This window comes from Aquarana catesbeiana, linkage group LG06 (assembly GCF_042186555.1).
Source record: "Aquarana catesbeiana isolate 2022-GZ linkage group LG06, ASM4218655v1, whole genome shotgun sequence".
Taxonomy (NCBI): Eukaryota; Metazoa; Chordata; class Amphibia; order Anura; family Ranidae; genus Aquarana; species Aquarana catesbeiana.
The window spans coordinates 74,858,372-74,880,880 of NC_133329.1; the positions used below are offsets into that span (position 1 = coordinate 74,858,372).

A 22,509-nucleotide genomic window follows, 5' to 3' on the forward strand; every position below is an offset into this window, starting at 1 on the left:
GCAAAGCGCCCCGTGGGCTTTCACACTGGAGCGGTGCGCTTGCAGGACGGTCAAAAAAGTCCTGCAAGCTGCATGTTTGGAGCGCTGTAGGAGTGGTGTATTTACCGCTCCTAAAACACTCCTTTCCATTGAAAACAATGGGGCAGCGCTGCAAAGCCACCGGCATAGCGCCGGAAAAGCTTTGCGGCGCTTTGCGGGCAGTTTTAACCCTTTTACCACTAGTATTCCTTTATATCGGCTTTTAAAATGTACAAATGCAGCCATTTAGAATTTGGATGAAAGGTTTAGCACTGGGAAACACTTTTTGAGAGATAACAAGTGCATTTTATATACAACTATATAGATCAGACTAAAATGAGGGACAAATCAGGAGGAATGAAGGACAGAGGGACATTGCTCCAAATCAGGGACAGTTGGGATCTATGCCTACTATATCCAAATGATAAAAATACAAAAGTTTGGGTTTAACATACACATTAATGGTAGTACTATGAAGGTGAGCATTGTTCACAAACAATTCTGAAGGACTTTGTGCTCCAGGAAGAGTATCCATGTCTGGTGTATGGATTGTGAAGTGGAATCTAATGATAAATGACGTGTATTGCTGAGGAATGAGATAAAAACTCCTTTTATTTATTACACAGTATGTGCTGTGTCCATGGAGACACTCTGCTCTATGGACACATACCACAGCGGCCTCTGCTGGTGACTAGCGACACTGACACCATCACCAACAGAGCACTGTAACGACCTGATTAGAGAGCGGGAGATCGCTGGGCCTAACGTTCCGCGCTCTCATTGGCTCTGCCGCTGCGTCTCTGTTGGTGTCGCTCAAGAATGACGTCAGAAGAGGAGGTTGCTATGGCAACGTGACGCTGCGGCCTTGTCATGGTTCTCGCTCGGGTTCTCCTGATCGTTGTCGCCTTGTGGGGTCAGGCCGGGCCGGTGAGGGGAGCCTCGAGTGGTGAGTGGTGCTTTAGAGCTGCAGGGGTCTCCTCTGTAACACTAAACCTATTGCAGATAGAAATAAAGCTGACCTGTCACCTACACATAGTGACACAGGGTGACACAAAAATGAAGCTCTGTGACAACGGACATCCCTGTGTAGGAGGAGCCTTACCACTTTCCAGTGATCTGATCACTAAGTGGTCCCCCCTGTGCTGTGGAAAGGGATGGGGGGTGCTGTGGAAAGACATGGGGGAGGGGTGTTGGGGTTAGGGTTTCCACCTGTCCAGGATTCACCAAGGAAGTTTGGGGTTTGAATCACGTGTCCGGACTTCAGTCCACCTGAAACCCGGACACATTACTCAGACCAGGCTGTGGCTCCTCAAGTAACCAAGATAGTCATACACAAATCTGTTGCTGTATCGAGTGTCTGTTTGGGTGCAGGTTTTGGCATCACTGAAGGGTGGGGTGATGATGTCAGCAAGAGCAATTTGGCCACACCCACTAGCACGCTCTGTGCATACATTACTACTCTCCTTGGTGCACCCAAATGTGTCCCAGGTCTTTTATAATCCTATAGAGTTTACTGCAAAAATAAATAAGAAATTGCCCTGTGCCGCAAAAGTGTTCAGGTTTAGCTTGAAGAAAAGGTGGCAACCCTAGTTGGGGGTGCTGTGGAAAGACATAGTGGGGGGATGGGGGGCTATTGAAAGGAATGGCGGGGGGGGGGGTTGCTGTGAAAAGGCATAATGAGGGGTGCTGTGATAAGACATAGTGGGGGAGATGGGGGGGCTGTGGAAAGGAATGGTAGGGGGGGTTGCTGTGGAAAGGCATGGTGGGGGAAGATGGGGGGCTGTGGAAAGGAATGGTGGGGGGAGTTGCTGTGGAAAGGCATAATGGGGGTGCTGTGGAAAGGCATGGTGTGGGGGGGGGGGTGCTGTGTAAAGACATAGTGGGGAGGCTGTGGAAAGGAATGATGGGGGTGGGGTGCTGTGGAAAGGCATAATGGGGGGATGGGGGTGCTGTGGAAAGGCATGGTGGGGGGCTGTGGAAAGGGTAATGGGGGGTGCTGTGGAAAGACATAGTGGGGGAGATGGAGGGCTGTGGAAAGGAATGGTGGGGGGTTGGGGGTGCCATGGAAAGGCATGGTGGGGGGGGGGGGGAGCTGTGGAAAGGAATAATGGGGGGTGGGGGGTGCTGTGGAAAGACATAGTGGGGTAGTGGGGAGGATGGGGGGGCTGTGGAAAGGAATGGTGAGGGGTTTGGGGGTGTTGTGGAAAGACATAATGGGGGGTGCTGTGGAAAGACATAGTGGGGGAGATGGGGGGCTGTGGAAAGGAATGGCTGGGGGGGGGTTGCTGTGGAAAGGGATGGTGGGGGGGCTGTGGAAAGACATGGTGGGGGGATGGGGGTGCAGTGGTTTACAGGGGACATTTTCGAGGCGAAGGGTTGGCTGGAGGCACTATGGTGGTGTGGAGGAAGCTGGATTCCAGGATAAGCAGTTATTGTCTATATACATTCATCATGTGTCTTCTTTAATATTGATGAGATTTATGTATTTCTTCCAGATCTGTGCAGTAATCCAGTGTGAGATTTTCTGTAATAAAGACCGCTCACTGCGGCTCTCTCTCCTTGTGCAGGGGGACTGGTCTTGTCTCCGCCCCCTTCTATAGGTCTCTGTAGGCAGCCTGTTGTGGGTGGAGCTCACTGGGCCCCTCCCACAGCTCCACTCATGCACAGGCTATGTAAAGCCCAGTGTTGATGTCACTGATATGTTTACAAGTTAATATCTGGGTTTGCAAAGGCATTTAATGCACACAAAGTGGATTTTTGTCCTTTGTAGCTACTGAGGAATATATTTAAAGTAGAATTCCATCCTAAATCTAACTGGTCCTACAAATATCCCCCTCCCCCATTATAACACCTATGCTGACTAACCTGTGTAAGAAAGCTGTACATTTACTTACCTGTTTTCTGGCCACTCCCATCCAGTCCTATGATCGAGCACTAGAACAAATAAAATGAAACTACGGTGCTACAGAAATGCTAGTGAATGACAGAGAGGGTCAGGTATGTGAGGAAACAACAAGTAGATGCAGATGGTGGCAGCTCCTGAGTAAGGATGAGCTCCGGCGTATTCGCACACTCCACGTGCCGAGCCCGCCAGGAAGTCGGCATAGCGCTAATCACAGGCAGTGAGACATTTCCCAATCTCTGCAGCCGCACATCAGGAAAATGTCTCACTCCCTGTGATTAGCGCAGCGCCGTGCCGACTTCCTGGAGGGCTCTGCACGTGGAGTGTGCGAATACGCCGGAGCTCATCCTTACTCCTGAGTACCTAATACACATGTAGATAAGCAAAGAGAGAGGAGAGGACGCCTCCATCTGAAATGATATCATTGGGAATAAAGCGATAAGTAAAGCACTCATTTGGTGAAGATAAAAGATTTGTCATCTGTGGAGTTGTAGGTGTCACTCATTTTAAGACTAGTTAGGTTTAAGATGGACGTGTTCTTTACATTAAAGTTTTTGTACTCAGAGTTCAGGTCCCAAAACAGTTACATTCAAGGCGTTCCATGAGTGATAATTGTCACAGTTTCTTGTGCTCTCAGCGAAACTGTCAAGCCAATAACTGGCTGGTGTCATAACTGATCACATGTGCAGCATTGTGCCAACTGCAGATCAAACAGAGGCCAAGATGGCCGCTTCCTCAGCTGTAAAGGATGGGAGGGTTTAGTTCCGCTTTGATCTCAGCTTGGAAACAGTGAAGACATTATGTGCAGCCTGGACTTGCGATACAAAGATTGATCTGTAGACACGGTTCCTTGCAGGCAGTATGTGGTTGTAATTGGCACTGTTCTCTGTAGACCCCTTTCACACTGAGGCAGTTTTCAGGCGTTTTAGCGCTAGAAATAGTGCCTGTAAAGCTGCCTCCCAGCCACCGGAGTATGAAAACCCGAGTGCTTTCACACTGGGGTGGTGCGCTTGCGGGGCGTTAGAAAAATTCCTGCAAGCAGCATCTTTGGGGCCGTTTGGGAGCGCGGTATAAACCGCTCCCAAAACACCCCTGCCCATTAAAATGAAGGCATCTTGGGAGCGGTTAGGAGAAGGGGCTAAAAACAGGCGTTTTTAACCCCTTCTTTGGGGTTAAAAGTGCCCCGCTAGCGACCGAAAAGCGCAGCTCAAACAGCGGTAAAGCGCCGTTAAAAGGAGAGGTGCTTTACCGCTAACTCACAGGCGGCCCCAGTGTGAAAGGGGTCTTAGGATTTAAAGAATGCGGGCAGAAAGTCCTGCAAGGAAGATCCTACTTTATATTCTGAAAGACCAGAATGTGTTCTGAGTCCATTTCTGTCCGGTAATCAGACGTCTCTTTCTCTGCTCAGGTGTGACAATCTGCTCCTGTGATCTTTCACCCGGGAACTGTGACCTGAACTGCTGCTGTGACCCCGATTGCTCCCTAAGTGATCCCACCAGTGTCTTCTCTTCCTGTCTCCCCGGCAGTACCAAGTAAGGCCCTTGTTTTCTATCTCCCACATACTCTGGAACTAAGTGATCATTATTTGGGTTCTAGGGAGACATTTTTATTCCAATTAAGATTTTATTTCTTTATGTGCTCAGCTCCTTCTGTGTATGTGATTTTTTTTTTATTACTTCCTCTGTGATCTCTGTTTAGGGCGGAGAGTTTGGTGTGTCTGTACAGTTGGCTGATATTTCGCAACAACACCCCTTACACCACCACCCTGGTCGGCTCGCCCCCCACTCAACTCTTCTGCGTCCTCTCTGCTGATGGTAAGTGTCTCATGGCTCCTTCTGGTTGTTATAGGTTGTCAGTCTGGGGGAGGAAGGGTTCTGCGTTGTGTGTGGCAAGCTGCTATAAGCTTCAGAGACAACATGTGACATCACACCGGAAGCCTCCTCACCACCGTGGAAAAAGTGGGAACTTACCAAAAAGTTGTGACCCCCTTATATCAGAGTGGTCGAATAGCGTTTGTAATTATATCATGCCTCAACATCAAACAACCATAGTCCCATCCTGTCTGATGTAAGCATAGAAAAAGGAGATGCAAAGAGCCAAAAGCCCAATAGTTTAAAACCGCTTAAAAAGTTCATTGTATGAAGATTAAAAACAAAAATATATGAAGTAACAGTTGTGTATAGAAAATCTTGTTCCCGGAGGAACTAATACAACTTCCGGTTTGATGTACTTCTGATTAGCGTGGTGATGTCACATTGTATCGATCCGCCCTACGTATTTCGTCACAACTGACATTATCGTCAGTTGTTTTTTTTACCACGAGGATACATTGTCTTCATTATTTCACTAGGTGTATTTTATTGCAGAAGAGACATGGAATGTCTCTTCTGCAATAAATAGCCTGCCTGCTTGTAAAATTTTTATAAATGCCTTCAGTTCTGCTTTAAGTGACATTATTACTCTCATGAAAAAAAAAAAAACATCAAATGCCCTTGCGCCGAAAACAATAGAAATTGCCTTATACCCTTAGCATCCTGCCAGGTATTAGCTTCCACTCTCTACCTCCTCTACAAAAATGTCAGCTGGATTGTGATTGGTCAGTATGGGACATAATGGTCTGTCTATATTCTGTGTCTTTGCAGCCTCCTTGAACTACTTTGTCACCCCTCAGACAGTGAACGCATCAAACTTCCAGTCTATCAGTGAGCCATACAAAGGCCCATCCTTCTCTGCTGCCTCACAAAGTGTCCCTGTCTTCTCCAGCTTCTACAAGGTGAGAGGGATTAGCTGACAGCTGATGTAGCAGCGCTTGTGTCTATAAACAAATTTCTGACATGTCATTCTTCTCTCCAGGCTGGCGATCCTGTCCTCACAGTGTCTGCTTCCAATGCTCTAAACGTGCTGAGACAGCCGGCCCCTGTGGGGGCCCAAAATCTCTGTTCAGACAACAGTCCTGCAAGTAAGAGTTGCCCTGTAACTATACGAGAATACTTATGTGTCCACCTATATGTAATCCCGTAGTACCATTATTAGTGACCACTTTATAGTTATCCAGTGTTATCCAACTCCAGGAAACATAAAAATGATTCCGTGCAGTTGGGGCTGCGCACACGCTGCATGGCTTAGGTGCTCATTTAGTCTGGGGGGTGAGGAACAGCACTTTAACTTGGCTGGTCCTCCGCTCCCCAGCAGATGGTGCTTCCCCACGCTCTGGCGGTGGACTGTCCCTTGAGGTCATCCTGTCCAGTGCAGGGCCTGCATTAGTCTTGATAACATCAGGACTTTGAACGGCTGGAGCATGGGGAGAAGAGGCTCCAGGGCTGGTGTAGTAGTGTAGAGGAGCTGAGGATCTGGTAAGTAGATCTCTTTTAAGTCCCTTAGACATAGATAAGCAATTAACCCTTGCAGTGTGGGCTTTAAGACTACATATTTTACTGTGTATAGCATTAACTATGCTAAGGCAGAATTCACAGAGACTTGTCAGTTCTTACAAATTCAGTACAAGGCCTTATATACTTAGGTATGTACATTATTATAAGTACAGTATAGCACTGCCATCTTGAATTTGGGAGCCGGCTGTGATTTCCGGCTCTTTCACAGCCAGCTGCCCAGTGTGCATGCGCAAGATCATCAAGATCATGCAATGCTGTCAGACTGATTTCATAGCCTCCTGGGACGTATGATGTGTCCTAGGAGGTTGCAGACTGGGCAAGCTGGCAACATTTGAGAAAAAGGTATTCATTTGAGAAAAAAAAAAACAAATGTGTTAGAGCAATGTTTCTCAACTCCAGTCCTCAAGTAACCCCAACAGGTCATGTTTTCAGACTCCCCATTATTTTGCACAGGTGATTTGATCAGTTTCACTGCCTTAGTAATTACCACAACCGGTTCACCTGAGGGAAATCCTGAAAACATGACCTGTTGAGGGTTCTTGAGCACTGGAGTTGAGAAACTCCCCCCCAGCCTGACCGCCAACATTTCCCAGGGCTTACCCACGGCCATCCTACTGAATCCACACATCTCACCTGTACACAACCAGCCCCCCCCAATCCTGTATATATGTCAGCACCCCCCCCCCCCCACACACACACACCTGTATATATCAGCCCCCTGTTACACCTGTATATATGTCAGCCCCCCCACACACCTGTATATATCAGCCCCCCCCCCCACACACCTGTATATATGCCAGCCCCTTACATACACGAACCTGTAAACACACAATGCTCTGGACCCTCCCTGTACACAAACAGCACCCTCCCTTTCCCTCACAGCCCCTACTTGTAAAGAAGGTCTTCCTACCTAGTCTCAGCCCGTTTTCACAAAGCTGACATGTTGCTGAGAAGCATAGTACAGATCACAAGAGGGGTGTACATGCACATAGTAGCCAGAGGTGGCAGTAAAGAGCTTGATGTCTGAGCTCAATGCCACAGAGAGCAGAATGAGCCAAGATCGATTCTGTATTGCACAGCACGGCTCCCCTTCACCCGTCCTGCCTTCTTCTGGCCCGGGCAGGCCCCTCGGGCTCCCGGGGCCCCTTACAGTTGTGATGGCTGTACCCCCCTGATAGCGGCTCTGCATTTGACTAACATAATACAAGTAGTTTATTTTCCAGCACTGTCTGCAGACACTTGTGTTTTATTTCCCAGAATTCCTGCTGAGCAGCAGCACGGTATGCCTTCGGTTGTTCAGTAATCTGACTGACAGCTGTGAGAAGGATCTCTCCCTGGACCCAGCCTACTATTACCAGGATATTGCAGTGCTCAAGGTAAACTTGCCATTGGTATTACAGACCTAATAGGTGGAAAAAGATGCCCTGTACACACGGTCGGACTTTCCGATGGAATATGTGCGATCGGAGCTTGTTGTCAGAAATTCCGACCGTGTGTGGGCTCCATCGGACTTTTTCCATCGGAATTTCCGACACACAAAGTTTGAGAGCAGGCTATAAAATTTTCCGACAACAAAATCCGTTCGTGTAAACTCCGACCGTGTGTGGACAATTCTGACGCACAAAGTGCCACGCATGCTCAGAATAAATTAAGAGACAAAAGCTATTGGCTACTGCCCCGTTTATAGTTCCGACGTACGTGTTTTACGTCACCGTGTTCGGGAAAGATCGGATTTTCCGACAACTTTGTGTGACTGTGTGTATGCAAAACAAGTTTGAGCCAACATCCGTCGGAAAAAATCTATGGATTTTGTTGTCGGAATGTCCGATCAATGTCCGATCATTTGTACAGGGCATTACAGCAGAAGAATTTCCTCTGACAATAGAATTAGGTAGAATTGTGAGCACAGATGGGGCATAATTGTGTCCAGATCCAGAAAGACTAAAACTTAGCCAATTTTTTAACGGCAGATAGTTTATTGTTTTTCTTCTATATCCTGCTTTCATCCTTATAATTTTTAGTGATCTTACCAGGAAGATGTACAGACACATCCTTTCTTATGGTGACACCACTGCCTGACAGCTGTGGTGTTGTCACCCTTTCCAGTGTGCGGTTGAGTTAGAACACAAGCAGCTACAGTTAAACAATTTAATTGTAATTTTTTTGGACTTTTTTTTAGATGGTAAAATGGAACAACAATATTAATAATAAAGATATTAAGATATTTATATTTTTATAAAAAAGAAAAAAAGCACACAAATGGCTGTGCCAATGCATAGTACACTGGCAAGTTCTGCAGGAGAACTGTGATGTCCAGTCACTTCTGGAGTGCGCACAGATCCACAGGAAGTCCAGGGGATGTGTACAGGTGTGGAGAACAATGGAAGCAGGAAATTTATTTTTTAATTCCCCCCACAAAAAAAAAAAAAAAATGCAAACCAGTTTTACAAACGATAAAAAAACTGTGTATTATTTTGTGATAGTGAATTTCTATTTTAAAATCTCTACGAAGTGTTGTCTTGGAATATGTTGTTTCAGATGACGGATTTAGCTGAATTGTACAATGAAATGTATTTTTCTCTCTTCCCTGAAGGTGCCGGCGGGTGTCTCCGGTCAGGGAGCCAGGACGGTAAGAGGAGGATGGATTGGACCCCTGATGTACAGTAAAATTGGAACAATTACATGTTAATCGTTTCCTTTTTATAGGTCCAAATAACCAGCCCTGTGACAGACAGGCCCATTCTACTGGGGGACCAGTGTAACAACGTTGTGTCCCAGGTATGATATTACTTCAGGCACATTACCAGCAATATTCTTATATGTATGTATGTATATATATATATATATATATATACACACATTTTTTTCACTTACTATTCGTCATTTGCACATTAGCGCCACTATTCATTCTTATATTTATTAGAGGTTTGAATTCGGTTCACATGATATTACATCTGATCTCCGGCCTTCCCTTCAGTCTTGCACTGTTGTAATCAGATTCCACTGCACACTGTGAGCTTCTCATAATGTACATTAGAAGCTGCAGCAAGACAGACAGAGCTCACCTTATTTCCTGGCTGAAAGACGTCCATCATCATCTAACCCCAGCATGATGGTCCTTGGCCAGCCCCTTTCATTCATTGAATTTCAGTTCTTTCAGTCATAGAGGTTCAGAATCACATGTGGGTGTTACCTCTGCATGCTAATAAAGCCTGCCTAGGAATGCCCACTTCTCCAGATTGAAACCCTGCCCATCAAGGCATTTTAAAACTGAACTACCCCCCCCCCCTCATCCTTTTCAGCCAAGGAAGCTGCCATCTTGGCCTCTGTTTGATCTGCAACTGCCATGATGCTGCACATGTGATCAGTTATGACTTCAGCCTTTTGATGCTTTCTCAGTTTGGTTGAGAGCACAAGCAAACGTGACAGTTATCATTTCCGGCATGCTGGTAATGTAACTGTTTTTTGAAACTTTGAAATCAATGGGTTTAGTATCACTTTTATATTTGCATAACTCCTCCCAAGAACTCCTCTCACGGCTTGTATCGGGGCTGAGGACTCTTGAGAGGAGTACTGAGAAAGGGTGCTGTGATATTTTCAGAAAGCTATGTACAGCAAAATGCCCGCTACTCCCACCAGCCATGATCTGCACAGAGACACCGTAATCTCATCACTAAACCCTAAATAAGATAATGTAATGTAAAGGAAAAGGTTTTATTTAAAAATCCCATTAGCATGTTGATAATTGGGGTTGGGGGAACCAAGGGAGGAAAAATATAAGCAGATTAAACTTCAGCTTTAATTGCTGTCTGTGACTCCATTGAAAATGGTTCTGCTTTTCTTTTATCCCTGTGAAAAAATTGATAAGGGAAACAAAGGGTTACGCCAGCCATACATGGATCAAAATTTGCCTGGTTCAGCAGGGATCCATGTATGAGCAAGATGTTTGTACACAATCTATCACTCAACTTGTGTACAACCAACAACCAACTTGTAGGGTTTCTTCCGAATGATCAGGGCTGCCGGCTATAACCAGCAACACTGATCGTATTCTGCCAGCAGGGAAGGCTTCGCCGCCAGCAAAATACAATCTCAAGGTGGGAGGATTTCCCTATTCACATCGATTGTGTGGATGGGAGAATCAGCTCATTTTTATTTTTATTTTTTTTCATTCACACTGGTTGAACGAAAAAAAAAAAAAAAAAAAATCATGTATGACCTCCCTTACTGGCATATGAAGTCACAGACAGCAATGAAAATCTTCCTGCTGGAAATTTTTGAATTTTGTAGGGGAACTGCAGCCATGACTACAAAAAGTGTGTAAGCAGCTACGAGTAGTGTAGCTCCTAACTTTTACAAAACAGTTACTCGGTTGCCCATGGTGTCCAGCACTGTCTTGTACAACCCGATATCTTCAGTGCTGTCTTCGGTCCTGTGTTGCCATCTTGGATTCAGGAGGCAGTTGTAACTTCCTGGATAGTCACAGCTGGCTGCCCACTGTGCATGTGTGAGATGCATGGATTGGAGGAGACTACCCTGAAGCCTCCTGGGGTTTGTGATGTATCAAAGGAGGCTGCTGTCGGGAGGGGAGCTGATCCAGCAAATGTCATCCTCACCAAGGCAAGGTACAAGGACGTGGCAGCAGGTACCTTATGAAAAAAGATCCTTGCTACCCAAAAAAGAAAACTTTCAAAATGTGTTAAAAATAAGTGGGAGAGCCCAGAATATTCAGTCTACAAAAAGAGAGTGAGGGTTGGCTTTAACTTTCTTCTTTGAGATGTACAGGAGTGTAATGCGTACGCAGCCTTGGAGCCTTATTGCACTTATTTGCAGTCGAGTATTATCATAATTTTACTGGTACTTTTGAAAAAAAAAAAAAACTTTCTTAGGCCCCATACACACTATTAGATTTTCTGCAGATTTCTGTCTTCAGATTTACCAAAACCATATAATATGAGGTCAAACCTTAAAAGTTTCAATTTGTATGCAATCAGGCAGGCCCTTGCACTACATGGTTTTGGTAAATATGAAGACAAAAATCTGCAGAAAATCTAATAGTGTGTATGGGGTTTTACAATAAAAAAAAAAAAAAAAATCTTATTTTTTTCAGGTTACCTACACAGTGCTGTATAATGGAACTCAAGGCATCTCTAGTGTAAGTGTTGACTTTACACTCAGCAATGTGTCCATCACCAGTACCAGCATACAGCAGAATACCACCGTCCTTTATAAGGTAGGGTATGACACCTCGTACTCTGTCTTATGTCACAGCCTGGGGCAAGTCTGTCCTATTGTACTGTAATGATTCTGATTCCCTGTGCTGAGTGTGATGTCACCTATCTTTGTTGATGATGTCATAATCCTACTTACAGTCCATCACTTCAGCCGCTAGCAGTTCTGTCCAGACTCGGAGTGGGAATCCCGGTTATCTCACTGGATACCCTGTGCTGAGCAACAATGGAAATGTATCCTAATTAAACGCTTCCCTTTATGGAACCGGACATAATATTTCTTCTATTGCAGTTATTTTATGTTCTAATGGGAAGGGTATTAGAGTGAAAATACCGTCCTTCCCAGAAAACAACTCCCCTCATCTTTTATCATTTATTTGTTCATCTTGTTAAATAAATTGCATATTACTGACAAAATCTTCAGCACTTTCCATGGTATAGATTGTGGTCCTGCAGGGGCATTAAACCCATGCCTCCAGTGCTGCAAGGCATTGCCCATAAAATTACTGAACTTCTTTTTCTTTTGTTTTTTTCACCTTCTTATAGGATATTGTGAGTACAGTTGTTTATGTTTCTGGAGGTATGTGAGCTAGGTTTAACATAAGAAATTATCTCTCAACCGCTGAATAAATCTCCTCCCCATGCCCCTCTTCCGTACCGCCATCTTTCAAAATCAGGCACATAGGCAGATACGCCGCTGGCCTCTGCCTATGTGCCAACCTGGCGGACCTTGGGACCGGGCAGAGACCAGCGGCACATCTGCAGCAATCCGCTGTGTGTGTGTGCACAAGAGCCCCCATTTCTGGCACCTGAACACTATAAAACAGCCCATAGATTAGTCTTTTTTTTTTTTGACTACTCAAACAATTAGCCCATTCCCCCATCCACACATTCGAGGTGGATGGAGGAATCCTCCCCGCTGTACCATTGTATTCTGACAGCCAAAGCACTTCCCTGCTGTCAGAATACACTGATCAGCGATGCCAACTAGCCAGCAGAGCTGATTGAGTGGGAAAATCTGACAGTCTGGCTGTACAGAAGTCAATCAGCAGATCGACTTCTGTACAACCAGCCTGCCCATACATGGATTGAAATTCAGCCAATCACTGCTGAACTGATCAAATTTTGATCCATGTATGGCCAGCTTAACTGTCTGAGGTGCTTGTGCGCATGCACATGAAACCACCATGTGTCTGTTTTGCGCATGTGCTGCATCTTGCTGCGTGTGTGTGCCTTTAGTCACTTACTGCCTCCTGGAATTGTTACGTCACACCTGTGATAGACTCACCCAGGACAGAGGCTTTTGGAGGGGACTGAATGCTTGTAGCTCCCTCAAATGCCAGGGCCCATAGTCGGTAGGCAAGAGGCTAGCATTCAGTCACAACACCTATCCCAGGAGGCAGTGGGGCCCAGCCTGCGCTGGAAAGCAGGAAGTGCTGCTTTGCAACACAAAAACCAATAAAAAGGTAAACATTTTTATTTTTTTTACATTTCTGTAAGAGGGAGGGGGGGAGAAAAAAAAAGTTACTTTACTGAGTGAAGTTCCACTTTAGGATTTCCCTGCTTGCATTGCTTCTCTTCTGAGTCTGCTGTGAGCTGTACTGTGTATGAATAGCAGTTAGGGAGCTTTCATTACTGTGGACATAGGTGATCTTGTTTACCGAAGCCGCTGATTCGTTTCTCCTGTACTGCTGTGGGGAGAATGAAAGGGAGAAGCTGATTACTGCTAAGGACAAAAAGGGGGAGCTCTCCTAAAACTGGAGCACACAGATTCTGGTGCAACTGCGCATAGTAACCAATCAGCTTCCAGGTTTTATTGCCAAAGCTTAATTGAACAGGCTGAAACTAGAAGCTGATTGGTCACTAGATGGAGCTGACCATCATAGAAAATACACATAAAAAAAATGAGTTGTGTGAATACCTCAAGTGCTCACACAGGTGTTGCAAACAATCCCCATAATGGGGGAGATTTACTAAAACTGGTGCACACAGAATCTGGTGCAACTCCGCATAGTAACCAATCAGCTTCCAGGTTTTTTTGTCAAAGCTTAATTGAACAGGCTGAAGTTAGAAGCTGATTGGTTACCATGCACAGCTGTACCGGATTTTGTGTGCTCCAGTTTTAGTAAAACTTCCCCAAAGTGTCCTTCAGCCCTGGTTCACATTGATGCGATTTGTCATGCGATTTGACATGTCAAGTCGCATGTCAAAATGCCAAACCGGCGTCAAGCAATGGCAACGTCCGAATCGGTGTGACGCCACATTTGCGTCGATGCACCGATTCCCAAAAGTAGTTTCTGTACCACTTTTGGTGATTTGGGGGTGCAATTTACATTGACACCTGTGCAAAAACCCGCACAGATGTCTCTGAAATCTCCCCTGAAGTCGGGACTGACATGCGGGAATGAAAACGTGCGAGTTCAGCTGAACTCGCACAATTTCATTCCCGCAGTCAGTGTGAACCTAGGCTCAAGTTCATTATTCTATATGGGGAAGGAGAAGATGCTATCTGGCACCCCCTTCTGGATCTCTGTTGTGTATATATCCTCCTTGACTCCCAGCAGCTGTTGTTACTCCGGTCTCTGGTTGGAGAGTCATGCTCCTACAGTCCAGTCCAGTTTGGAATAAATGCAGTGAGCGGCTGCACAATCAGGTAATGTCTCTGCTTTATTACTCTGTCCTTCTTCAGAGGCTGGCAAAGTGGTGGGTGCATTTTCTGTGTGTCCTAATGATCTACCCCTCTTTTATTTAGTGGTACAGCCCAGGATTCTTGCAGTAGTTTCCAGGCTCGGGCATATCAAATTCTGCTGGGGGGGAACGCACCGGAGAGTCTAGCCATATATGGCAACGTCACAGCTGCACAGAGCGGGTACTGGACCCAGATCATCTATCAGAACTGCAGCAGTCAGGTACTCTCTGGACTTTGGTTAGGTGCTTTGTGTCACCAGTTGTCAAAGGCATAATCCATCTTTTGCACAAAATTTGTAAATGCTCCAACATAGATTTAATAAAAAATAAATATGCACACCATGATTCAGGAAAGGTTTGGGGGGGGGGGGGGTAAATTTTTTTTGGGTGTGATGTCTGCAGCCATGTTTCATATTACACTCTACATGTGGATAACATGAAACATGGTATAAAGATGGACTGAACCTTTTAAAGTGAGCTTGTCCATTATAAATAATTAACGTAAAAGTCCTTTCTTTGCCACATGATGTTTGCCTTTACCTTTATAAGCAAGAAGTGCCTCTCTCTGATCTGCTTTTTACTTATGCCGCGTACACACGAGCGGACTTTACGGCAGACTTTGCCCGGTGGACGGGATTTCGTCGGACAATTCGATGTGTGTGGGCTCCAGCGGACTTTGTTTGCTCAAAAGTTGGACGGACTTAGATTTGAAACATGTTTTAAATCTATCCGTCGAACTCGAGTCCGGTCGAAAAGTCCGCTCGTCTGTATGCTAGTCCGACGGACAAAAAGCCACGCTAGGGCAGCTATTGGCTACTGGCTATGAACTTCCTTATTTCAGTCCGGTCGTACGTCATCACGTACAAATTCGACGGACTTTGGTGGATTGTGTGTAGGCAAGTCCGTTCATTCAGAAAGTCCGTCGTAAAGTACGTCGAAAAGTCCGCCGGGCAAAGTCTGCCATAAAGTCCGACCGTTTGTACGCGGCATTAGATACTGTAGTCTGTCTTCACCGACTTCATGGCTAAACCTTACCATCTGCTATTCCATTGTCCAGTGGGACTGCTTCTCTGGCCAGTAAGTAGCTAAATGGGACTGAGAGTGCTGCAGGATCTTAATGATAGTAAACACATTTTTTGAACTTGTACCTACAGGTAATCCTATAATAAGACTTACCTGTAGGTACAGTGAATTATCTCCTAAACTTGCTCTGTTTAGGACGTGTTTAGGTCCACTATTCTTGGTAAGAGTACCTTTTTTCTCCTCCCCCCCCCCCCCCCCCCAGAAGGTGAAGGCACTCCCGGGTGTTTATATCCACCATTGAACACATCCACTCCAGAGACTGTCAGACATTTGCAGCAGTTGCATTCATCATCGTTTACCTCTGATACCTTTGGGACTTATACTTTATGTAAATTTTTTATTCACAACACTGTATTTTTGATCATATTCACGATTGTTTATGGGTTTGTTTTGTTTATACGCATATAATAGTGTGTTTACATTATTTGGTCACCATTATCACCATTTTTAGGCCACCTCATTTTATCTTTATACACTGGTTTGATCATATATAGGTTTATTTTATTCAACACTTATGATATTGTGGTCCTCACCTCATTTGTATAATTTGAGGGTTGCGATTTTCATGCCATGCACTGTCGCATGATGTCCTGTGCATATTTTTGTGCTGTGATTCACACATAAGGTTTTGTTGTGATTCATGTTGTCATGCTCTTCACCATGAGAGACTGACTTTTTTACTTATCTTTGACCAGATAGCCCTTCTGCTTTCTAGGGCTGTTAAGTTTATTCACTTTTAGCTACACTTTCTATTCACATGTCAGAATACAATAGCACAGTCGGGGAGGATTCCTCCATCCACCTCACTTGTGTGGATGGAGGAATCCATTCATTTTGTTTTCAATCAGCCTGCTGGCTGATCAAAGAAGACAAGTTGTCTTGTGAAATTCTCTTCCACAGGCGGTGTTATAATTTAAAAAAACTATTAGATAAGCACCTAAACGACCACAACATACAGGGATATACAATGTAATACTGACATAAAAACACACACACAGGTTGGACTTGATGGACTTGATGTGTCTTTTTTCAACCTCACCAACTATGTAACTATGGCCAACTTTAGGCCCAGTTCACATTATTGGGATGTGACTTTGATGCGATTTTTAGTGCCATTATGTGATACAACTTTGATGTGGCATTGCATATTCTATGGGGCCAAATCGCACTGGAAATTGCACTAAAGTAGTGCAGGAATCTTTTCCTTAATTGCACTGTTCTGAGTCGGATTGATTTTTACATTTCTTAAAGTGGTTGTAAACCCTGTTACACCACTTTTACCTACAGGTAAGATTATAATAAGGCTTACCTGTAGGTACCGTGAATATCTCCTAAACTTGCACAGTTTAGGAGATATTCAGTATATGCGCTGCTGCCGACATCATCGGCGCATGTGCACTGAAGAAACGGGCCTCAGTAGCCGTGCCGTGACCGGCCGAGAGGAAGGTCTCGGCCGTGTACTCGGAGTGCTGATGCTGATTCAGGGCATCAAACTAAGGTAAGTATTTCATAATGAGCTCGTATGCGATGCATACAAGCTCATTATGCCTTTGTCTTGAAGGATTTTTATGTTTTTATTCTGAGGTTTTCAACCTCTTTAAAAGAGAGGAGGAGCAAAAAAAAAAGTTGCTTTACTGAGTGGAGTTTCACTTTAAGATTTCTCTTGAAAACAATGAGATTCCCCTTGTCATGCGATTCTGTGTGACTCACATTTGCATCAGAAGTTGCACTAGTGTGAACCAGGCTCTAACAGTCTCAATGTTTTTGTTGAATTTAACAGCAAAATAGGTTACTAAGGCGTTAGTAATTCATCCATTTATTAAAGATAGCCAGCGCTTTTCAGGGGTTACCGAAACCCCTTCTTCAGATCAGACAGAATATAGTACTCTTATCAGAAGTTGCACATAAAAGTCAGTTTGGCCAGTAAGGACAGGGAATACCAGCAAAGCTTAGCTATGAAATACTGATATACCTTTGTGTCCCAGTTCCGCCAACCTGCCTTGGGAGGAAAATCTCATTGCTGATATTTTTATTTTATATTCTGAATATAATACAGGCACTGAGGTTACTCAGATAAGAGGCAGAGGAAGATTTTCTTTTCTTTTCTTTCTTCTGGTCATAATAATGACTGCGATTTTCTGGTCACTCTTTCTCAGGGCACCTGCTCCTCTGGCTGCCTCATCCCTGTCCTTCTGAACATGCAGATCATGTGGGCACAAGTTGGGCTTCTCTCTAATCCTCAGGCACAGCTGCTGGGTGGCTACTTCCTCTACACATGCCAATCTGTCAAGGTGAGTATGATGAACATATTGCTTGAAAGCTAACATGACCTCCTTAAGAGTCGGCGCTAAAAAAATGCCCGCAAAATTATCAGTAAACTCAGACGTAGGCTACTGAAATGTTATGCAAATTTAGACCGGTTATGTAAATGTCAATATGATTATAAGAAATATGTTGCGCTATCTAGAGTGCATAAATAATATAGACAAATATCACAAATAATGTAGCTGGAACATGTAACTAGTGGCAATTCTTCAATGTGACATCAAGAAACTATCAAAATAATAATGATGTATAGATCCAATAGTGCAAAAATGCAATAAATTACAATAAATAAATCCAATAAAACTCTTAAAGTGCATAAAAGTGAAAAAAAATTGCAAACATTGAGAAAAAAATCACATAAAGTGCAAAAGAGTGAGAAAAGACGCTACATAAATAAATAAAAGGACATAGACCAACAAGTGCAATATGGTTCCAACGTAAACGGAACAAATCTTCATATAGTTATATGAACAGTTCATGCAAAAAACAAAAGTGCATGTGCAAAGAATGATCGGTTTCAGATTCCTCCAATCATCAGCAATCCGTGGTGCGCCACATGATTCCCCCAGCCTCTCACCTCTATTAAAGACCCCTACGGGTCAAATCAAGCCTGCAGTCTGGAAGCAGATGACAATCGATCGAACTCCTCCGATCATCACAGCACTGGCGGGTCTCTGATGGAAAGCTTCAAACTCCCGTTGCTCATCTACACTGAGAGCTGCACTCAGTTTTTGTGATTTTTTTTTTTCACTTTTATGCACTTTAATGCCCCGTACACACGGTCGGATTTTCCGACGGAAAATGTGTGATAGGACCTTGTTGTCGGAAATTCCGACCGTGTGTAGGCTCCATCACACATTTTCCATCGGATTTTCCGACGCACAAAGTTTGAGAGCAGGCTATAAAATTTTCCGACAACAAAATCCGTTGTCGGAATTTCCGATCGTGTGTACACAAATCCGAAGCACAAAGATGTCACAAAAAAAAACGGCTGATCCTGCCTGGCTATACCCCCCCCCCCCCCCCACTACCCCTGTAAACTGACCACTGTATATCATGGCTGCTGAGCCCTGGCACCGTGGTCAGTTTACATGCCTCCGTCATCTGCAGCTCTGCTCTGTCCTCCTCCTCCCTCTTCCCTCCCCCCCTGCCTGTCTGCTGGTGTCAGTACCTGCCCCTCCCCTCCTGCTGCTCTCATAACTATTATAAAATCTTCCCATCCCCTCTGTAATATAACAATATGTGTCCCTGTGCCTGTGTTATATAAAAAAGCTGCCGATCTGCACCTATATCAGAGCATCTCCCTGCGCTCACGTGACTTCTCAGCTCTCTCTTCCCCGCCTGAGTGCTCGGCCCTGCCTGCTGGAACTGTCAGCCGGGCAGAGGAGAGAGCCGAGGAGTCATATGAGCGTTGGGAGCCGCTCTGATATAGGTACAGATCAGCATATTTTTTTATATAACACAGGCACAGGGAAACATATTGTTATGTTACAGAGGGGATGGGAGGTTTTTATTGTAGTGGCTTATCAACTACAATAAAACTGGACTTTATACCAAGATACATTAGATCTGTTGGCTGTTGTGTCAATCCATTCCTAGCTGGTAAAAAACAAACAAACACCCTATAACAGATGCCCGCAATAAAGCACTACTATACCAAAGGGCACACAGATTGCAGCAAATTCTGAGACGAGAAGGCAACTGAATTTTACCTGCACACATGTGGTCACCCTCTGATGTCAAGGCTTATATTTAGAAATGTGTTACATTTCTGCTTTATGGTGGTTTGGTGATAATAGAAGTAGATGGCTATTTAGGCCCCTTTCACACTGGGGCGGGGGCGGCGTCGGCGGTAAAGCGCCGCTATTATAAGTGGCGCTTTACAGTCAGTATTCGGCTGCTAGCAGGGCGGTTTTACTCCCCGCTCGTGGCCGAGAAAGGGTTAAAAACCACAGAGGCACTTTGCCGGCGGTATAGCCACACTGTCTCATTGATTTCAATGGGCAGGAGCGGTGAAGGAGTGGTGTATACTCCGCTCCTTCACCGCTCCGAAGATGCTGCTAGCAGGAATTTTTTTCCCGTCCTGCTAGCGCACCGCTCCAGTGTGAAAGCCCTCGGGGCTTTCACACGAGACACAGCAGCGGCTGTTTCGGGTCGGTTTACAGGCGCTATTATTAGCGCAATAGCGCCTGCAAACCGCCCCAGTGTGAAAGGGCCTTTACAAATAATGCTGTGATGGGGGGAAAAAAAAGAACAATAAAACAAATCTGTTACATGGCAAAACAAGTGGTGAATTTTAAGCTGGAAAGTTTAAAATGACCACATATAGGCTATATAATGGGTAGGCTCAGCTTGCTTCAATAAGACTTGGAGCAGCCACTCAGCAGATAGAAGGAATATCTGTAGCAATGCAAAGAAACATAAGAGGGCACTCCTAAGTGCAGTATGTAAGATCAGTTTATTAATAAAAAACAAAAAAGCCACTCACATGTAGTAGTATAAAATGTGCATGTCATAAGCTCTGCTGCCATCATCCAGAAACCCAGGCAGTGCAAAGATAGGGAGCAGAAACTGCCAATAAGAAAAGATATAGAAGCTCTGGAGCTGATCTGACAACATGGGAACTTGGCTGATGGTGCCACATGCCGGGAAGCATGGCTACGCGTTTCAAAGCCTCTTTCTCAAGCCTGAGGCTCACTTTCATCTTTCCACTGCCTGAGTTTCTGGACAGTAACAGAGCTTATGACTTGCATTTTTTATTTTACTACATGTGAGTGGTTTATTTGCTTTTTATTAATAATTGTACATAACAGCAAAGGGGGTCCCCTAGTGGTGGACTTTTCAGGCACATGTAGCAATCATAAAAGAGGTATACTTGGTACAAATATAATTTATTGAATTAACATAATAAAATAACAACAACTGTAACATCTATTGTTTATTAATAATTGATCTTACATACTGCACTTAGAAGCACCCTCGTGTGTCTTGTTGCATGGGGGGGGGCTGCTACCAGACCTATATATTGGGAGCAAATTTAAACTATCACAGTGTTTGACATTGAGGTCAATAAACATTTACTTCTATTGCAAACAATCCCCAAATACTCCAAACAGTGTATGATCAGCTCGGGATTATGATCTTTAGTGTGTGAAATAAGTTTATTAATGTCACCCAGTACAAGATATATCCACCTGCTTCCCTATTACGCATTTTACTCCAAAAGTACCCTTCCATACAGCAATCCTCAATGTGCTGAATGGATTGAAATGCGTAAAAGGGGAGCAGGTGGATTTCTCTTGTACTGAGTAACATTAATAAACAAATTTTGGACTTGTACGTTGAGCAGCTCCACTTCTGTTGTTTGCATCATTTACTTCTACTATTACCAAAGCATAGCTATAAGCAAAACCAGTTACCAGCACACAGCATCTTCATGAATAGTACTTTATTATGAACACATCTTTGTAGACAAACTGCCAACACTTTTCTGCCTGCACAGTCTTAGCGCTATGATTAAGGTCACTTAGGCTAAAATGCATTAGCAGTTGTTACATAACATGCAAGATGTGTTCATGATAAAGTATTATTGGAGGAGGCGCTGTTTGCCGATCATTGCCTTTGCCCCTTACGGCAATGGTGAGATGATGAAGTGTGAATCGAGATAAGAGGTTGAGCGGTGTGTCTCCAATTTTATGTTTGTACATTGCGGCCGTGGAACGCCATTTTGGTTTTGGGAAACAAAGACTAGTAATTTTGTTTTTGGGATTTCAGATGTGTTTGTACAGCACCAATATTAAACTCACACCTCACGCCAGGATTGTGCTTTGTATTTGCTCTTTGACATTTATTCCTCCGTTTTTTGTTTTTTAGTGTCAGGACTTGACGGTTCTGCAGACTCAGGTCTCGTTCACTGATCTCACCAGACGTGGCCCCGCCCCTCGCGGCAGTCGTGGTATTACTGACAGGGATCCAGTGGATTTCTTCTTCCCATTTCAGACAAACAAAGCTGTGACAAATCCCAGGTCTCTCCTCCTGTATTTAGCACTATACTGCTGGCTGATAATGCAGGTGGTAAGAAGTGTATGACCACCACAGTGATTTATGCTGGAGCAAATATGACAGATTCTCTCATACACTGATCCTACGAAAGAGAGAAGGCCTGCAAGCAAGATAAATACTTGTATGAAAGCCTTTATGCAAGCGACCTGCTTCAGGGTAGTGAACTAGAATCTATTAAGATCACAAAAACTGACATGAAGGCCAGAAGGCGGCGGGTGGGGGTGGGGGGGTGGGGCAGTTTCTACGTTTCTCACCAAAGGCATAAAAGGCAACTCCAGCTAAATTTGGATCAAAGACAGAAATTGACATCTATTGTGTACCTGAACACCAGTGCTTACCTTGAATAATCACAAGAGTACCTTTGTAGTAGAGCTGCACGATTCTGGCTAAAATGAGAATCGCATTTTTTTTGCTTAGAAGATAGATCACGATTCTTGCGGCATAACATCTACTTTCACATTAAAACAAAAAAAAATTGGGCTAACTTTACTGTTTCGTTTTTTTTATTCATTATTTATTTATTGAAGTGTGTTTTTTCCCAAAAAATTGCGTTTGAATGACCACTGGGCTATTACAGTGTGACATAAAATATTGCAGCAATTGCCATTTTATTCCCTAGGATCTCTGCTAAAATATATATAATGTTTGGGGGTTCCACTAATTTTCTAGCAAAAAATATTGATTTTAACTTAAGAAACAAGTGTCAGAAAAAGATTTAGGCTTTAAGTGGTTAAACTTCCTGCATTTACACTTGTTTAAAAACTTGGCAGACTGCCTGGATTTTTTTTTTTTTTTTTACACAGAAGTT

The 22,509-nt window shown here is 44.3% G+C and overlaps 1 protein-coding gene across 1 annotated transcript; it reads left to right on the forward strand.

Annotated features, from left to right (window-relative positions):
• Positions 1-734: 734 nt before the first annotated feature.
• On the forward strand, positions 735-21,917 carry TCTN3 (tectonic family member 3). The gene is made up of 14 exons (XM_073636214.1): positions 735-964; positions 4,329-4,452; positions 4,619-4,734; positions 5,563-5,693; positions 5,774-5,879; positions 7,570-7,688; positions 8,906-8,941; positions 9,019-9,090; positions 11,423-11,545; positions 11,685-11,777; positions 14,108-14,196; positions 14,296-14,452; positions 17,471-17,605; positions 21,513-21,917. Exons 1-14 carry the CDS (start codon positions 889-891, stop codon positions 21,726-21,728), a joined length of 1,593 nt encoding a protein of 530 aa, XP_073492315.1. The 5' UTR covers positions 735-888; the 3' UTR covers positions 21,729-21,917.
• Positions 21,918-22,509: the final 592 nt, after the last annotated feature.